At 41.7% G+C, this 15,263-nt stretch overlaps 1 protein-coding gene across 3 annotated transcripts in view; it reads right to left on the reverse strand.

Annotated features, from left to right (window-relative positions):
- The window catches only part of KREMEN1 (kringle containing transmembrane protein 1), a 32,633-nt gene extending 17,486 nt beyond the window's left edge, over positions 1-15,147 (reverse strand). For 2 of the 3 annotated variants that reach the window (XM_064168776.1, XM_064168775.1), the window contains exons 1-3: positions 14,446-15,147; positions 4,406-4,568; positions 817-908 (exon numbers count right to left, since the gene is read on the reverse strand). In XM_064168776.1, the coding sequence (XP_064024846.1) occupies positions 817-908; positions 4,406-4,568; positions 14,446-14,524 (334 nt within the window). In that variant the 5' untranslated portion in view covers positions 14,525-15,147. Of the gene's footprint in view, positions 1-816; positions 909-3,268; positions 3,372-4,405; positions 4,569-14,445 lie in introns of those variants that run through there. The other variant, XM_064168777.1, reaches the window with a different exon arrangement.
- Between the last annotated feature and the right edge of the window lie 116 nt (positions 15,148-15,263).

Here is a 15,263-nt window from a genome sequence, read left to right on the forward strand (position 1 = left end):
GCTTAAAATACGTAGTTCTGGTTGCTAGTTAGCTTGCAGAACTGAATCTCTTTTTAATATTTAGGCATATTTTAAAGAATACGCTTCTTAGAACAAAAATTTTGTAGCATATTGATACAAATCAGGACAAAACTTCCATATTTTGCACAAAGTAATATAATACATTTTAAATATCAAATATTGGAAAGACACTTCAGATAAATAGCTTATGAATTATCTGTTAAAAAAACCCAAAATATCGAAGCCCAGTTTGTAGTTTCAGAGCAATGCTAAGAACATGCACTTGCAAGGAACAGAATGTTAGCCCAGAGCTTCCCTGTACCAAACAAGTAGCCACCTTTCCCCTATGTACTCTCATACTGTCTTTATTTCTTCTGAGCAATTCTGTACATGATGCGTTACACACAGTAAACTAAGGCCGTCTGGTTTATGAGCTAAGTTGCAAATGAGGGACACATGTACCTTTTACATTTCCTTTCCATTTTTGTCCTCCAATTTAACACACAAATGACATATTTCTATGGATTCAAAAAACTAGCAGTACTTCGTAAGTTTTCAGTGGCACTCTGTGATTACTTGTAAACAAAAAAATCCAGTAATTCTAAGACAAGATGAAAAGGACAGCAGTGAAGAAACAGCTCAGTGAGCTTATCATTAACTCTAGAGACCCATTAAAAATATTACTTGGTCTGCAAATGAAAGTAAGATGATTTGCTCGATTCTAGTTTCTGTTGGAAAATCACTACCCACTGCTTTGTAACTGCCACTGTCTGCTCAGGAGAGATGCAGGCCTAAAAAATGGCATGGTGCTCTTACTTCGGCAGGATGGAATCTCACAGTACTTCCAATATATTCCATCCTCATGCTCTGCAATGTAGCACCATGGGCTGACATCTCCATCAGGGTTCCTGAAAGAAAGATAAGCGACTGAGTGAAAAGTCATCAAATAGTTTCAAAATCTACATAAAAATAAATCTTATTAAGCTTTAGCGTTGTTACTACTTTTGCTCTAATATCTATCGAATATTTAACCTGTTGGACTTACGTAGCAAGAAAAATGCAAAAGTGGCCAAGAGGGTCAGATAACTTGAGTCATTACAGGACCTGGCCAGCATAAAACGCTAGCACTCTCTAAAACTTAGCTTCTTTTTAAGTCTAAAGGTGCAGAGATATTTCTGGACAGTACTAAGAGAGAGGAAACTTTTTATCCCCACATCCCATCTACAGGTTCCTCAGACTCCTAAATTTGATTTTTGCTTTCGTACAAAATAGTCCAGACCTCAACTTTCTGTAAGTATGAGATGGCAAAAACTAGGAAAGACTGAGGTCTTTTCTTCTTCAGGCAAGGTGAACACATGTGTTCCAGCGGTCTGAAACACCGAGGGGTGATATACGTCCTTATGTGATTTTCTGGTTATTCACTCTCATGATTAGTCTTTGCTGTTGCGTAGCACCACTTACAAATGCATACCTAATTAATCACTAGGTTATTTAAAAGCTTTTTCTCAGACCACTTTGAAAAAAACCTTCACAACAAACAGATCAATTTAAGAAAACAAACTGTTATTTTGGACAGTCTGGTTGAAATATGGTCTTTTTTTGGCCAACTGTAATCTTTTTATCATGTACTTTGTCATTAATTCTATTAATGAGACTCAGAAGTGTCGGTTCAGCTGCATGTAATCATTCGGACATATTATCAACTCTCTGTGGCAGATCCAGCCTTAGAACTGCTGGGAATATTTTTTTGTCAGACAAGCAAACACCAAAGGCAGTGAATTAGCTGACTGAAATGCTGTCAGTTAGGCTTTCAAATGAACTAGCAAAAGTAGCGGACAAGGAAAGACTAAGATTGCTGTGCTAGGAATTTGGGTGTAATGACAGAGCTTCCAGTGGGTAAAGAACATATAAGACTAAAATCAAGACGTCTGTACTCAAAATAACACAGTTTTCCTTCTTTTTACAGGTACAGAATATTCTGCATTGACACCTGCAGGGCAGAAACAAGGTATGTGCAACTGAATCATGGTAATGGTATTCTACATAAAAATGCCTTAAAATGCAATGAAATTGCAGAGAAGTGTAATGAATGTCTGTAGAAAACTTTGCCTTGAACCTCAGAAGTCTGTACAGATGCAAAACAGTTGAGTGTCTTTCAAAATTTCCAAAACCTGTGGTCTGCCTAATTTTGTTATGGCCAAAACGTGGAACATTATGAGGCATTTCCATCTTACCAGGGTGTCTTGCTGCAAACAAAGTATTCCAAGTAAGGACCACCCATGGAGAGATAACATGCTTCTGATTAATTCTTTAGCGTAAAATTAGATTATTCAAATGTTGTGCCTAAACTTCAGCCTCAGAGCAGTGTATTATGCCTTTAAAAAAAAGCTTTGTAAGATGTGTGTTGCCTCGGAGGAGGGAAGATCAACTTGTTGATTGGGGCCAAGGAAAAGAAAAGCAGAGGAAGAGCTTAACCATCCTTCCATACATCTGCGACAATATTCCTGGGCCAAGTCAAACTCCATCTCAAACAGGATAGTCTACACCTAGCAGATTGATGTTAAAAAGATGTGTTTGGTAATCAAGCCATTTCTCAGGCTTCTATACAAGATTACAGGCATCTTGCTCCTTGTAACACCTAATTATCATTTGCAAAGTGATATTCTAGTAAGGGTTACTTTAGAATAAGCATTCATTTGGTGTTGCATATTTTTGCATAGCTCGTGCATGGGTTGATTTGTGCCAAAAGTTAAAGATTAGCCAGAGATGACAGCCAAAAGTAAGACCCTGTAGATAGTCTATCTACAATATTGCCACAGAGAAACAAAGTTATGCTCTTGATTCTGGTACTTGTATCAAAGGAGATTTTATAGCTCTAGATTAGCATGAGTACTTGGAGAGACAACTCTCTACACGTCACAGGATCCCAGGATGTCAGGGATTGGAAGGGACTCGAAGAGATCATCAAGATCAACCCCTCTGCCAGAGCAGGACCAGACAATCTAGCTCAGGTCACAGATGAACATATCCAGACAGGCCTTGAAGGTCTCCGGAGGAGGAGACTCCACAATCTCGCTGGGGAGCCTGTGCTCTGGAACCCTTATAGTAAAGAAGTTCCCCCTTGTGTTGAGGTGGAAACTCCTGTGCTGAAGCTTCTATCCATTGCTCCTGATGTCAATAAAATTGTTGTGCATTTGCTCTTGGGCTGAGGAAGTATGTAAAGTTGGTATGAAATGTTTTTGATGGGGAAAGTCCTTCCAGTGCTTACATGCCAGTCCGAAACTAGACAGTTCGATGCGTTTATATAGTCTCCAGGCCATTTTCTAAAGAGAATGCTCAACTTCTATGGAGTTTCTCTTGTTGGTTGTGTGTTTTAATTTGCTCCTGTAAGATGCTGAAATGATTCAAAAGAGAGTCAATTCAAAACATGGCAATACTGCTTTCTCCTGTTGCTGAGAACAGTCCACCAGTGCAATACATTGAGCAGTATTACCTTGGAGCAAGTAAGTTGTCTTCTTCTCTGTCCTTCCCCAACATTTCTCAATGAGAAATACTGTTCTGAGTCATCATATACTCTGAAAATGCCACCTACTCCTTTCATCAGTGTGCTCATGTGTCTGCTGCATGTCATGAGACCTCTTTTTGAATTTTCTTACTGTCTCCCCATTAACTGGCTGTCTCTGTCATATTCTGTCCAGGTCTGATTAAATACAGAGAAGTTCTTGAGTCAAGAACCAGGCTCCTGTGTTCACAACACAGCAATTTTGCTGAACTCCTGTGTATTAATTTTGACTCATCCTTATATATAATGTTTACAGTGGAATGGTTTCAATGTGAAGGTGGCAAGTAAAAGCATCTTCCAGGAGAAGTGAGACATGGTTTGAAACTCCTCGGGGAGGAGTCATTAAAGTTTTCCTTGCTTTCCCCAGGTAATTAATTTCTCAATGTCTTTTTCTAAACATCTCTGTCACCATTAGTAAGTGACACCACTCATCTTTATAGGCATCCTAGATGAGGTCACAATTATCACTAAGGAATGCATCTATCATATCTACCTTTTTCCACGGTAAGCATAGATGGACATAAAAACTTGACTGGATAGGACTGGGGGATAGGTTGGACTGAATGATCTTGGAGGTCTCATATAAGCAATCTATAGTCTTTCTCTGTTTTGGGAAATTACAGATTGGATATATGATATGGGTAAGAGTTGCATAGAAAAAGTTATTCCATTAACAGTGCTTGTAGACCCAGGGTACTGATTAGAGGATAAAACAAAACCTGTTAGATATCCACCATTCCGACAATCCTCCCTGTGTGATAGGAAGTTTCTCCATGTTGTGTCAACTGTTCAAAGAAACATTCATTTTACAGGCAACGTTAGAAGCAACAAGATATTTCTTACCTGCAGTAGTTATGCTCTCCAAGCCCTCCCTCCCCATTGGGATATTTCAAAGTATTATAAGGGTGCTCAAAGGTCTCATTCCAAAAAAGACAGGGTTTCCCTGCATACTGGGAGGTCTGGTTCTGAGTGCCGCGATAGTCAGCCCCATTTGCAGTGTAACATTCTGGGAAGAAACGGAAATGGAAAAACAGGAAGAATGTCTGTAGGTTTAGTGCTGGGTTCTCCCCTCACATGCCACCTCATCCCCAAGAGACCAGGTTTCCTTTCACTAACTTGTTTCTTGTATTGTTCAGGCACCTAAAGATGCTGTCTGGGATTTAAGTTTTCTCTCAGTCAAACATCTATTGAAGAGATTATGATTTCATTACTTTACTAAACAATGTACAAAGCAGTTATGTCTGAAGAGTGGTTAACAGAATTAACATGCATTTTATGACTATTTCCTGAATTGCACTGTTTTCCTTGTGTATCACTCATCAGGATGAATCTGTAACTTGATAATTTTTACTAACTTACTACACAAAATCTCATGCCACTGTAACTAAAGCTGTGAGTATCAGCACTTTTAAAAAGTGGAAGCATGTAGGCATGGATCTCACCAACATTTACAACCCCATTGAGAAAAATTATTAAGCATTTTTTCCTCTGGCCTCAATTGCCTTAGAAAGGGACCTCCTCCTTGGCTCCAGATACTGTGACTTGCTACTAAAGCATTTATATTTTCTGGTTAAAACTTGCAGGTATTCTTCTCTATCTTATTCTTCTGCCTTGTTCATATTTTCTCCCATTCATCTTTGTTTTCCTATCTTTCTAATGCTCAGCAAGTTAGAAATGAAAGCAGAGTCATTAAATGCTCTATTGCCCTCTCAGCTAAATGACAAATCTCACGTTGCCTGGCTTTGCTGTGTCATATTAACAAAATCTTCTGAGCAAATAAACGTTCACACACATGACCAATGTTACCTTTACTAAAAATACAAAATGTTGCTGATTAAATTATGCACTGTGAGCGTGAGAAAGGATGGGAACAGTTTGACCAGAGAGGTTGTAGAATCTCCATCCTTGGAGATATTAAAAAAAACATCTGGAGATGATTCTGAGCAACCCACTTTAGATGATGGTGCTTGAGCATGGGGCTTGAACAAGATGACCTTCAGAGGTCAATTCTAATCTCAACAATTCTGTGAATCTGTGATACCTTTCGGAAGTAGTCATTACAATCAGTGCACCATAAAAAAAATCCATCCTGTTTACAATTAATAATTGGGACTGTTTATCATCATTTATTTTTAAATAATAGTAAACTACAACAGTCCATGACAGACTTAAAACCGCACTAAATGTTTCCTTGTATTGAGTGGCACTGCTGGGAAAGTCACAAATGCTTCCTACTAACTGCAGGCTGTGCAACCTTCTGTTTTGTATGATAATATTCTCTGTAGAAACCATGCAACAGTCACAGAGAAATTTTACTGCCCTAAGGAAAAAGAAGAGTGCTCTTAAGCAGAGTATGCTCATCATAGGTATCCCTCATGAGATGTACCTTACAAAACAAAGCTACAAATACCTGTGTGGCTGCAGTTGGAAGAGGGGAAAAAAATAACTCACCCTCAGCTCAAATCCTGATATTAACAGCTTTTTTGTATTTGGAGATACTGTGAGAGAAGAGGAGATGTATTATTAAAACCAAGTCTTTGAAATTAATTTAGTCTGGACTCAGGAATATCAGAATGGTGCAATTATAATGATGATTTCGCAGTTCTATTACACAGCAGATGAAAGCTGAATTTTTCTCCCTTGGCTACACATTTTCATGCCCAGGCAAGTTAAAGTTTCTATTAAATGAAATTCTGCTGCTGAAAGCACACAGAAGAAGTGTTTGCACAGCCCTTAATGTATACTGCTGATCTTGGAGGTCTCTTCCAACCTGGTTGATTCTATTGGTTCAGTGCCCATGCAGTCATGACAGCAGTGTGGTTGTGCCCATGAAGTCTCTGCTATGATCCATGGATAGAAAGCTATCTACACAAAACCAGGCTTCAAGTCAGTGCTCCTCCTTACGATAACTGACCTGACTGCCTTAGCCATGTAGGTGGGCTACATACATTTCCTTCAAAAAGCAAATCTGAATTTTACAGTATTCAGGCCATGACAGATAGTTGCATAAACATATGAAAAAAACCTTCACAGTAAAGACACCACAGTGCTGCAGCTTTCTTCAATACCTCTCTTGATTTGTGGTTAATGTAATTTTTTTTTCCATGTCATAGCTGAAAACTGTAGGCTGATGAATTTGGCAGAAGAGAGGAAAACCAGATAAACAAAAGAATATATAATACAAATAAGCAGTTATGAGAAGTGACAAACACATGCAGAGAATATGTCTACTTCAGCTCAGTGCTATGACTTCTTTTGCTTCTAAGGAGAAATGGTGTGCACAAATAGAAACGTAAGGAATGCTGCAATACCTGAATGTAATCTGGCACACGGACTCAACCAAATTTATCATCAGCCCATTGTAGGATCTTCTAAGATTGGGCCATGCTCTAACTTGCAGTAGCAACTGCTTTTCATTTTCATGTCAGCTGTTGCCTTTTTAAATGATTTTCTTCGAACTTCATGGCACTAGTGCTTAAAGGATGCTGCACGAAAGGAAGAGTTAAAGAGTGAGAGCTCTCTTCCTTCTCTGAGCTGTAGCTTTTTGTTCCCAAGACAAAAGGTAGCTGTAACAGTGCCTTGTGTGTTCTTCTGAACTACCAAGAGATTTGGGGAAAATTTGCCAGCTGAGTTACAGTGAGGCTACGCTGGCTTTGTTAGCTTCTAGATGTGGAAAGGGGAGAGCTAGTGAGGTATCACACAAAATCATTGATTATCCCAGAAAAAAAGAAATTAAAACTGCGGTTTATGGAATTTAGCAACTCTTATCAAATTAAATAGTAACTTTTTTTGTTACAAGGAATTTGCTAAAAAATTTTATGTCATAATGATTAGCAATAATGTTGCCATAGAGTTGGAGTACAATCTTTTCAAGTAAATAGTGGCATTTAAGCCTCAGGTCATCACTCCTAGGTACTTTTACCCTGAACAATCAGCTTCAAGATCAGCTGAGGAATATTTTGCAGGGCACTCTATACAATTACTAGTAACATGGATACAGACCTATCTTGGCTGTAAACAGCTGAATTCTTCTATTTATCACGCATAGAGGTTTTGGCATGCTTCACCGTAGGACAGCCAAGACACTTGCATTAACCATCTCACTAAGAAATTAGCATTTCCAGTGTGCTGAAAGTGCAAAGTGAATGTCTCATATGCAGACTAAGTACTGCCCTCTCCATTTCAAGTTCGTAGGCTGTACTTTAAAGGCAGAAGTCCAAAGAGATTCTGGATAAGAGGAGGTTTGGATTTTCATCCTCCTTTTCATCTTACACTACCAGTGCAATAATTCTGAGAAGAAGTGAGGTTAAGAAAGGTCAGTCAGGTTTGTCTGCACGAAACAGTCAGAAAAGAGTGGACAGAACACTACTGATAAAACTCTTGGGCTTACTCAAGTTACTCAATTTCTTTTGGGTAGATTATGATCATGTAGAAGGGAGGGGGAAAATATTAAAACAACAACTACTACCTTTTCTGGAGCTCACAACTGCTTCATGTTGGTTGATACCCCAAGTTACCCTTTAGGTCACAAAGCCCTTCACTTGGTATCTAACATTGGAGCAGTGACTCATGGGAATTAATACCAGTTCAGTGAATTTCAGAAAGCCTTATTCTATAAAGTTCTGCAAGAATATGGTGTACTATGACAGAATTTGTACCATATCCAAGTCCTCTCTATGTGGCTATGGCAAGGGAAGAAGAGGCACTTTATGGAGGCTAAAGCTAACTGCTTCCCAGAAGGCATCAGAGTGCCACCGTGCTTGACAGATGTCATGTGGCTGCTGTTCATGAACCTAAGACAGTTTAAAACTATCCTGTCAACCATAAACCTATGCTAAATCACGAGGGTTTTAGACAGGACACAGAGAAAGCTGTGACCATGCATATCCTGATGTTTCAAATCTCATATTTCTAAGATTTTAAGTCAGCTGGATTTCTGAATCAGAGGCTTTGTGTCAAACCCATGATTCAGTGTCTGTGATGATTTCATTCTATGAAACACCTAATGACCCTGTTGCTTCTACTGTTACGTGTGGATGCCTGCAAACAGAACTGATCAGAGGCAGAACCACCATGGTGGTTCTAGTCACAAAAAGCTGGAAGGTTCCAATAGGCCCCATTCAAGATCATGCTTACGAGCCTTAGTGAAAGAGCAGGCACAGTGGCATGTTGTCAGGGCTGGTTTGTTTTCAACACATCAGGTGTCAGGGTTGACAGAAAAGTAACTTTTTTTTATGAATATTGAGGCTAGATCTGTACTGAGTGGTGACTGCTGTAAAGAGAAAGCAGAATGGGGACGGCTGTCCACTCTGAGTGAATGCTCAGTGTGTGATACAGGTTCAGCTAGTTTTATTAGAGCCAGATCAACATTTGGAAGATCAAACAGCAGCTGTAGTAGAAATTTTTTCCATCTGTCTTGGTTTCTTCTTCAATGTAGGGACCTTACGATGATCATTTATGCATTACTTTGGGACTCTATGGCTGTCTGCAATCCACATGGATGCCACTTTAGGATAATTTGAAAAATTAAGGTAGTGCAGAAAATAATAGTCTGACTTTTTTACTGAATGGAGCACTGAAGATTAAAACACTGACATTTCAGAGTCTGCACTGGCTCCCAATGATTTTCTAAGATGGGCTTCCAAATACCAGTTTTAATCTCTAAAATCCTTAATAGGAAGAGACTCATTCACCTGAGAAATTCTCACTTCATGCCACATTGCTGTAGACAGAAATAATACAAACATTTGAATTTAATCTGCAGTCTTTCCCGTACAAGTGAGATGAAAAGCAAAGAAAGTAGCTATCTACTTCTCAAACACTCTTCCTTTTCTAGCTGACAAGTGGGAAGTCTGACGAATCTTCTGAGCATTTTTTGAAATCTGTGTTTTCACAAAGACATACATTTAGTGACACTACTAATCAAGGATTGAAGAGATGGAAGTTTCAGGATGGTTCAAATTAATTCTTAGAATACTCTTTTAAATTTGGGGCAAGTACGTAGCTTTTGAAACAAACTCATTGCTATTTCACTGGAAAACAAAAAGTAGTTACTTGCCTTCTTTGTTTGTTTTAGGGAAGGTACTTTGTTTTCTGAAGGCTACTTGGACTGTGGACTAGTGGCCAGAGGGATTAAAGGTTGCCAACATTTATCAAACAGAAACTAGCCTACCATGGACAGAAATCATCCTCCTAGCTACTGCTCAACAAGAAGAGAGATTTTCTTTTGATTTACCTTTTATTGATCTGCAGATTTTTAAAGTGGCTGCTGTTTAAATCTTGAGTTTCATTACAGTGGTGTGATAGTGATAGCCAGAACATTAAATGTTCTGCAAGGCTGTTCTGTAAACAAGAAACAAAGGTTCCTCAAATCTGCATGTTGTAGCTGCTTGCTCAGTTCTCACTTGTTTTTCTTTCAGCCTTTCAGAAGCCATGAAAGTGCTTAAACATATATAAAGATATAGAAGTAAAGGTACCAGATTCAGTAATGCCTAGGCACCACCTGCTTGATGCATGTGCTTGCATAGTGCTCTAAGAAGACTTTAAAGCCATTTCCATTCAACATAAGCTGGTCTGGTTCTTGCTAGAGATTGCAATTTAAACACGCCTCCTTAAATGAAAGCACTGCATCTAGGTGCAGATGGCAACAGTTACAGGCACTAACCAGATGCTGCAGTCTCTAATTTGATTGAAAGGGTATAATTAGACAGCAGAAGCACTTCAATGCACAGAGGAAAGGGCAGAAACCACTTTACTGGTGCCAAGATACCCCAGCAGTAACAGAAGCAGGGGCCGATGGATGGAAGGGCGAAACACCAAATTACCTTCATCAGATGAGAACAGTTTTGTTTCCCTATGGAAGTGAATAGGGATTCTATTATCATAGGTTGCCACAGTTCTTCATGTGGGAACACTGATTAAAACCAGAAGAAGATTCAGGAGATCAAAGGCACAAATATGGCTTCTGTGGTCATTATTAAAAATATTTTTAGCAGTGTGCTGGTTTTCTTTGAAGCTGCAGTTTCACGGAGTGAACCAACAGGCCATCTGCATACTGCACCATGATTGGCCAGGAACAGTCCTCACTCCAGATTATGTTATGATACCAAAAAAATGCTTTTGGCAAGTAAAAGGCTGGTTTAGCCCAAGTGAAAAAACAGTGTAGTACTTTTACATTTCAATACTACTTCAATTAATATTAACATAAGTCCTCATCAAAACCATCTTGTCTATGCTCTAACTGTAGAAAACCCCACAACAGCTGACATTAAAAAAGAAAAGAAAGAATTATCTTTGTTTAAAACTGCAACTTTCAAAATCACTACAAAATAACTCCCCATTTGGCAAATCAGACGTGATCACAAATCTGATGTGATGCTATGGGGGCACATGGCTAGCTGACCATTTCTCTTTCGCAGTGTAGGGGCACTCTGCGTGCATTTAAAAAACATCTCTCGTTCAGCCACATAGATACACACATATAATTAAAGCCCTCAAATGCAAACATTTTTGCTAATCAGAACTAGAGCCTTACTCAGGTTGGTCCAAACCAGACAATAACCACAGTGAATGCTCACCTCACATTTGATCAAGCCTCAACTTAAGCATCTGTCTTAAGCATTCCTGTAAGAATGTGCCTTCCTGGGACTGTACAGACATGTGGAATTCTACACTTGTGCTGTCAGTGTGAATTTTACATATGTGAACTTGCCATTCTTGTGAAACTTTGATTACTAGCCTTCAATGTAATCACTTTTTCATCACTCGTCACTTTATGGATTTGTTTAGGGATTTTTTGGTGGTTTGTTGTTTTTTGGGGGGGGAAGGAGGGGGTGGAGAGCAGAGCATTTCTTTGTTTGGGGTTTTTGTGTGGGTGTTTTTGTCTGGTTTTTTTGTTTTGTTTGTTGTTGACTCTGTGCAAAAACAAAAAAAAAAAGCTATCTCATTTGCTAGACCCTTTTGGAATATGTTGGAAGCAGGCAAATTAGCTGAGGAGCATGAGAGGTGGTTACCATTACTTCCAATGCTTAGAAGTATGTATTTTGTACCTACTTTCTTTTTATTCATAAAATACAAGCATGTTATATTAACCATAGCTTTGCAGTTGCTGGCTGGTCTCAGCTGCAAGACACAAACATGCTCATCTTTTGACTTTTATCACTGGACATAGAACTGAATGACGTGGCAACATCAGACCTCAGTTCCTTAACACACCCATTTGCTTGCTTTATTAGTGACTTCCAAAACTGTTTCTCCATTGTCAAGCAGGGCAGATTGAATGCCTTTGGAAATTTTATCAGGATTGGCCACAGCCTCTGTGCACATGGAGGGAGTGGTCAATTGCACAACCATTATGGCATGATATGACAAAGAAATGTCAATGTTGCAGCTGCCTCCCTTCCACTTCTTTGGCTCCATCCTCATTAAGCCATTCACATAACTAAATTTTGAGTTATGCTCTAAGCATGTACAAGCATGACACGCTGAAGTGTCTGACTACTACATGTTCTACCTGTCTGGTTATAGAAATGCCTTTTTCAGGTATTGCCATGACAACTGCTTAAGGCATACTAAGTAGAACCATTCTCTGAATCAGGAAGACAAAGGCAGAAAAGACAACAATACAAGGTTTGCGAGAGAAGGCTTAAATAGCACCTGAAAGGACAGCCTCAGCTGGAAAGCAAACCAAGGACATGGTGTGATACAGTATTGCTAAGCAGAATGGAAGCAGAGAAAGGAAAAAAGACATTGATAATCATATACATTTCTGGTGAGGAAATTTAATTAACACAAATACAGAAACTGGAAGCGAGAACTTACTGCAAATTATTTGTTCACAGAAACTAACATTTGCTGAAGTATTCCACTTTGCTTTGGCCTTGCAATACAAAACTCACCAAATTCTGACAACCCTTTAATGTTACAAAATCTCTTTGCCCATTTCTTATTTCTGATTCTCCGGACTAAGAAATGTGGTCTGACCGCAGCTTGAGTGCTACAAATGTCAGTGTTCAGATTAGAAACTGTTAGATGTCTACCACACAGCAAAACAGAATCATTCCGGAGAAGTAGCACAGTAAAATGTACAAAACCAACTGTTACTCTAATTCTGCCAATCCAAGTAATTTTTCCAAAGGCAGCTCCAGAAGTTAAAGTTTCTCTCCTAACTTAGCAAATGACAGCATGATGCAGTTTGTATTTTAACTGCAGTTTATAATGAATTTGGGACATAAAACTGACAAAAAAGGAACAAGCATTAAAAACATACCATATGACAAACCACCTTACGAGAGCTTGAAGTACCACCTGAATCCACTTCAGTCCTGCAGGACCTAGGGTCAAGGAGATCCCGAGGTACAGTTTGTGCAGATTAGCAGCTGCAGATTTTGTATGTGCTATACAAATTACAGGCCCCTGAAATGTAGTTTTGACCTGTTTCCAGATTCTTTAGCAGACACACAAGCAACACTACTTTCTAAATCCATTCTCCTTTGTCACCCCTTCATCCAGAGGTGTTATACCTTTTTCCTTCCCCTGCCCCAGCTGCTCATGTTCATATATCTCTGTATGCTTTAGTGGTTCCCACTGCATGCAGTTAGAAGTTGGCTAGAGAAAGGAAGTACAGGTGCATAAACAGGTAGAATCCTCTCAACAGCCTATGCACCAAACATTCACCCTAGGATCTATCCTTCACTTGCTATCATGCAGCTTGCTGCAAGGGACACGGTCACAGTTCTGTCTGCAGCTCTGCCCAGAAACCTTACAAGATACTCCTCAACTTAAGCAAACTACTGTGAGCGCCAAACACGTCCTAATGGTACTAGGCACAGACAAACTGTTAGACATAGTCTAGCTATGTCCCGCTCTAGGCAGCTCTCAACAGGCTTATCTGAAAATACTCTCAATATTTTCAAATAACTTCTGAGAAGTTGTGAAGCCTATCTTCCGAGTTTTCTTTCTGTTAAAAGGCACTTTCCCCACCCCAAGAAAGGCTTTCCAAAGTAAGCACTTTCCAAATATAATTAAATGCATCTACAACACTTGATCAGCAAGTATCTGTTCACGGCAAAAGAAAGTAGAGGAAATGCTATGTTATAAGGAACAATAATAGTTGGAATATGCAACATAAATCCATGAGGACAATGCATCTGATCTGTGACACTGATTATCCCTAACAGCCACCTCAGATCTTGCAAAGCAGTTCTAAACGTTTCTCAAATGAGAAATACAGTACTTGAAATCATCAGTAGTGACTGCGATGAGGACAAAAGGGTACAGGGAAGTTTTAAGCGAAAAACCGCAGTAACAGGTAAAGAAGCTTCAGGCTTTCCAGATTCCTTGGCTAAGAACTAGAATGGTCAGAAGAGTCTGTACTTGATAAGGTGCCGGGGAAGCACGCTGCATTCAAGCGAGACGGCCACACTGCAAACTCTTGGTTCTGAAGCCCCGATTCTGCCCTGCTGCCACTGGTTGCACCCACGCCTCACACTCCCTGCAGACGCCTCTGTTCTACGGATGCAGCTACCAAACTTGTTTGGCAATGTCCTTCCCCTTACCTCCTGCTTTCATGCAGTTTTCCGAGCACGCAGCTCAGCAAGCAGAGAGAGATATTCAAATACACACACGCTGTAAACAGCCCGCGAAAATACCCCCTGCACATTTGCAGGACTGCTTCGAGTCGTGCACCGACCAGGAAGGGCTGTCGCGGCGACCTCGAAGAGGTGCTGCCGGGCGGTTGAACTCTTCCGCAGCCGCTGCGCGCCAGCTGGGCATTATCGCAGTTCGGGGAGTGAGTGCCCAGCTCCTTTGCCCCTCAGCCCTGCGAGATCGGCGAGCAGCCCCAAACGCGCCCCGCTCCCGGCGTCCCGCGGCGCTTCACTCACCGGAGAGAGCGGGCTCGCGGCAGCAGCTCAGCGTCAGCCCTGACAAGGCCAGGACGGCGGCGAGGGCGGGGGGCTCCATGGGCAGCGGCCGGTGGGCCGCACCGCGCTGGCAGGCAGCTGCCCCAGCGCTCCAGGGGCAGAGGTGGTCCCGGACGGCAGGGAAGAGCGCGAAGTGCGGGAAGCTGAGGCCCTACAGCATGTGTCCTGTAACTGCACTCCGGCGAGGTGCCGAGTGGCAGATGAAGGATCCTATTACCAGCCATGTGACAGGAAAGGATAGAGACCAACATCCCAACCTGCTGTAGCGCGGCACCGCTGCTGTCGCTTTTTCGTTTGACACCGGTAGGTTTCGGCTAGCGATGCTCCCTACGGGGCCAGCACAGGGGCTCTGCGGAGTCCCCCGCACATGCAGGGCGGCCCCGCCATCGGCCATACAGCGGCCCAGCGACCCCTCTCACCTCCACGCTTTGCCCCCCACAGGAGCCCACGTCCCGCTCTCGTCTCTCCCATCTGCCCTTCCGCACCCTATCCCGCGCCATAGTCGCGACAGAGTGGGCCTAGGCGCGGGCTCTGCCTGAGGCCGGCCGCTGTGCCGCTCTGCGCTTGCCCTCCGCCCGGCTGGGGCCCCGCAGGGGCTGCCCGCTGGCGCAGGGGCTGCCCGCTGGCGCAGGGGCTGCCCGCTGGCGCAGGGGCTGCCCGCTGGCGCAGGGGCTGCCCGCTGGCGCAGGGGCTGCCCGCTGGCGCAGGGGCTGCCCGCTGGCGCAGGGGCTGCCCGCTGGCGCAGGGGCTGCCCGCTGGCGCAGGGGCTGCCCGCTGGC

This window comes from Pogoniulus pusillus, chromosome 30, assembly GCF_015220805.1.
Source record: "Pogoniulus pusillus isolate bPogPus1 chromosome 30, bPogPus1.pri, whole genome shotgun sequence".
NCBI classification, from domain to species: domain Eukaryota; kingdom Metazoa; phylum Chordata; class Aves; order Piciformes; family Lybiidae; genus Pogoniulus; species Pogoniulus pusillus.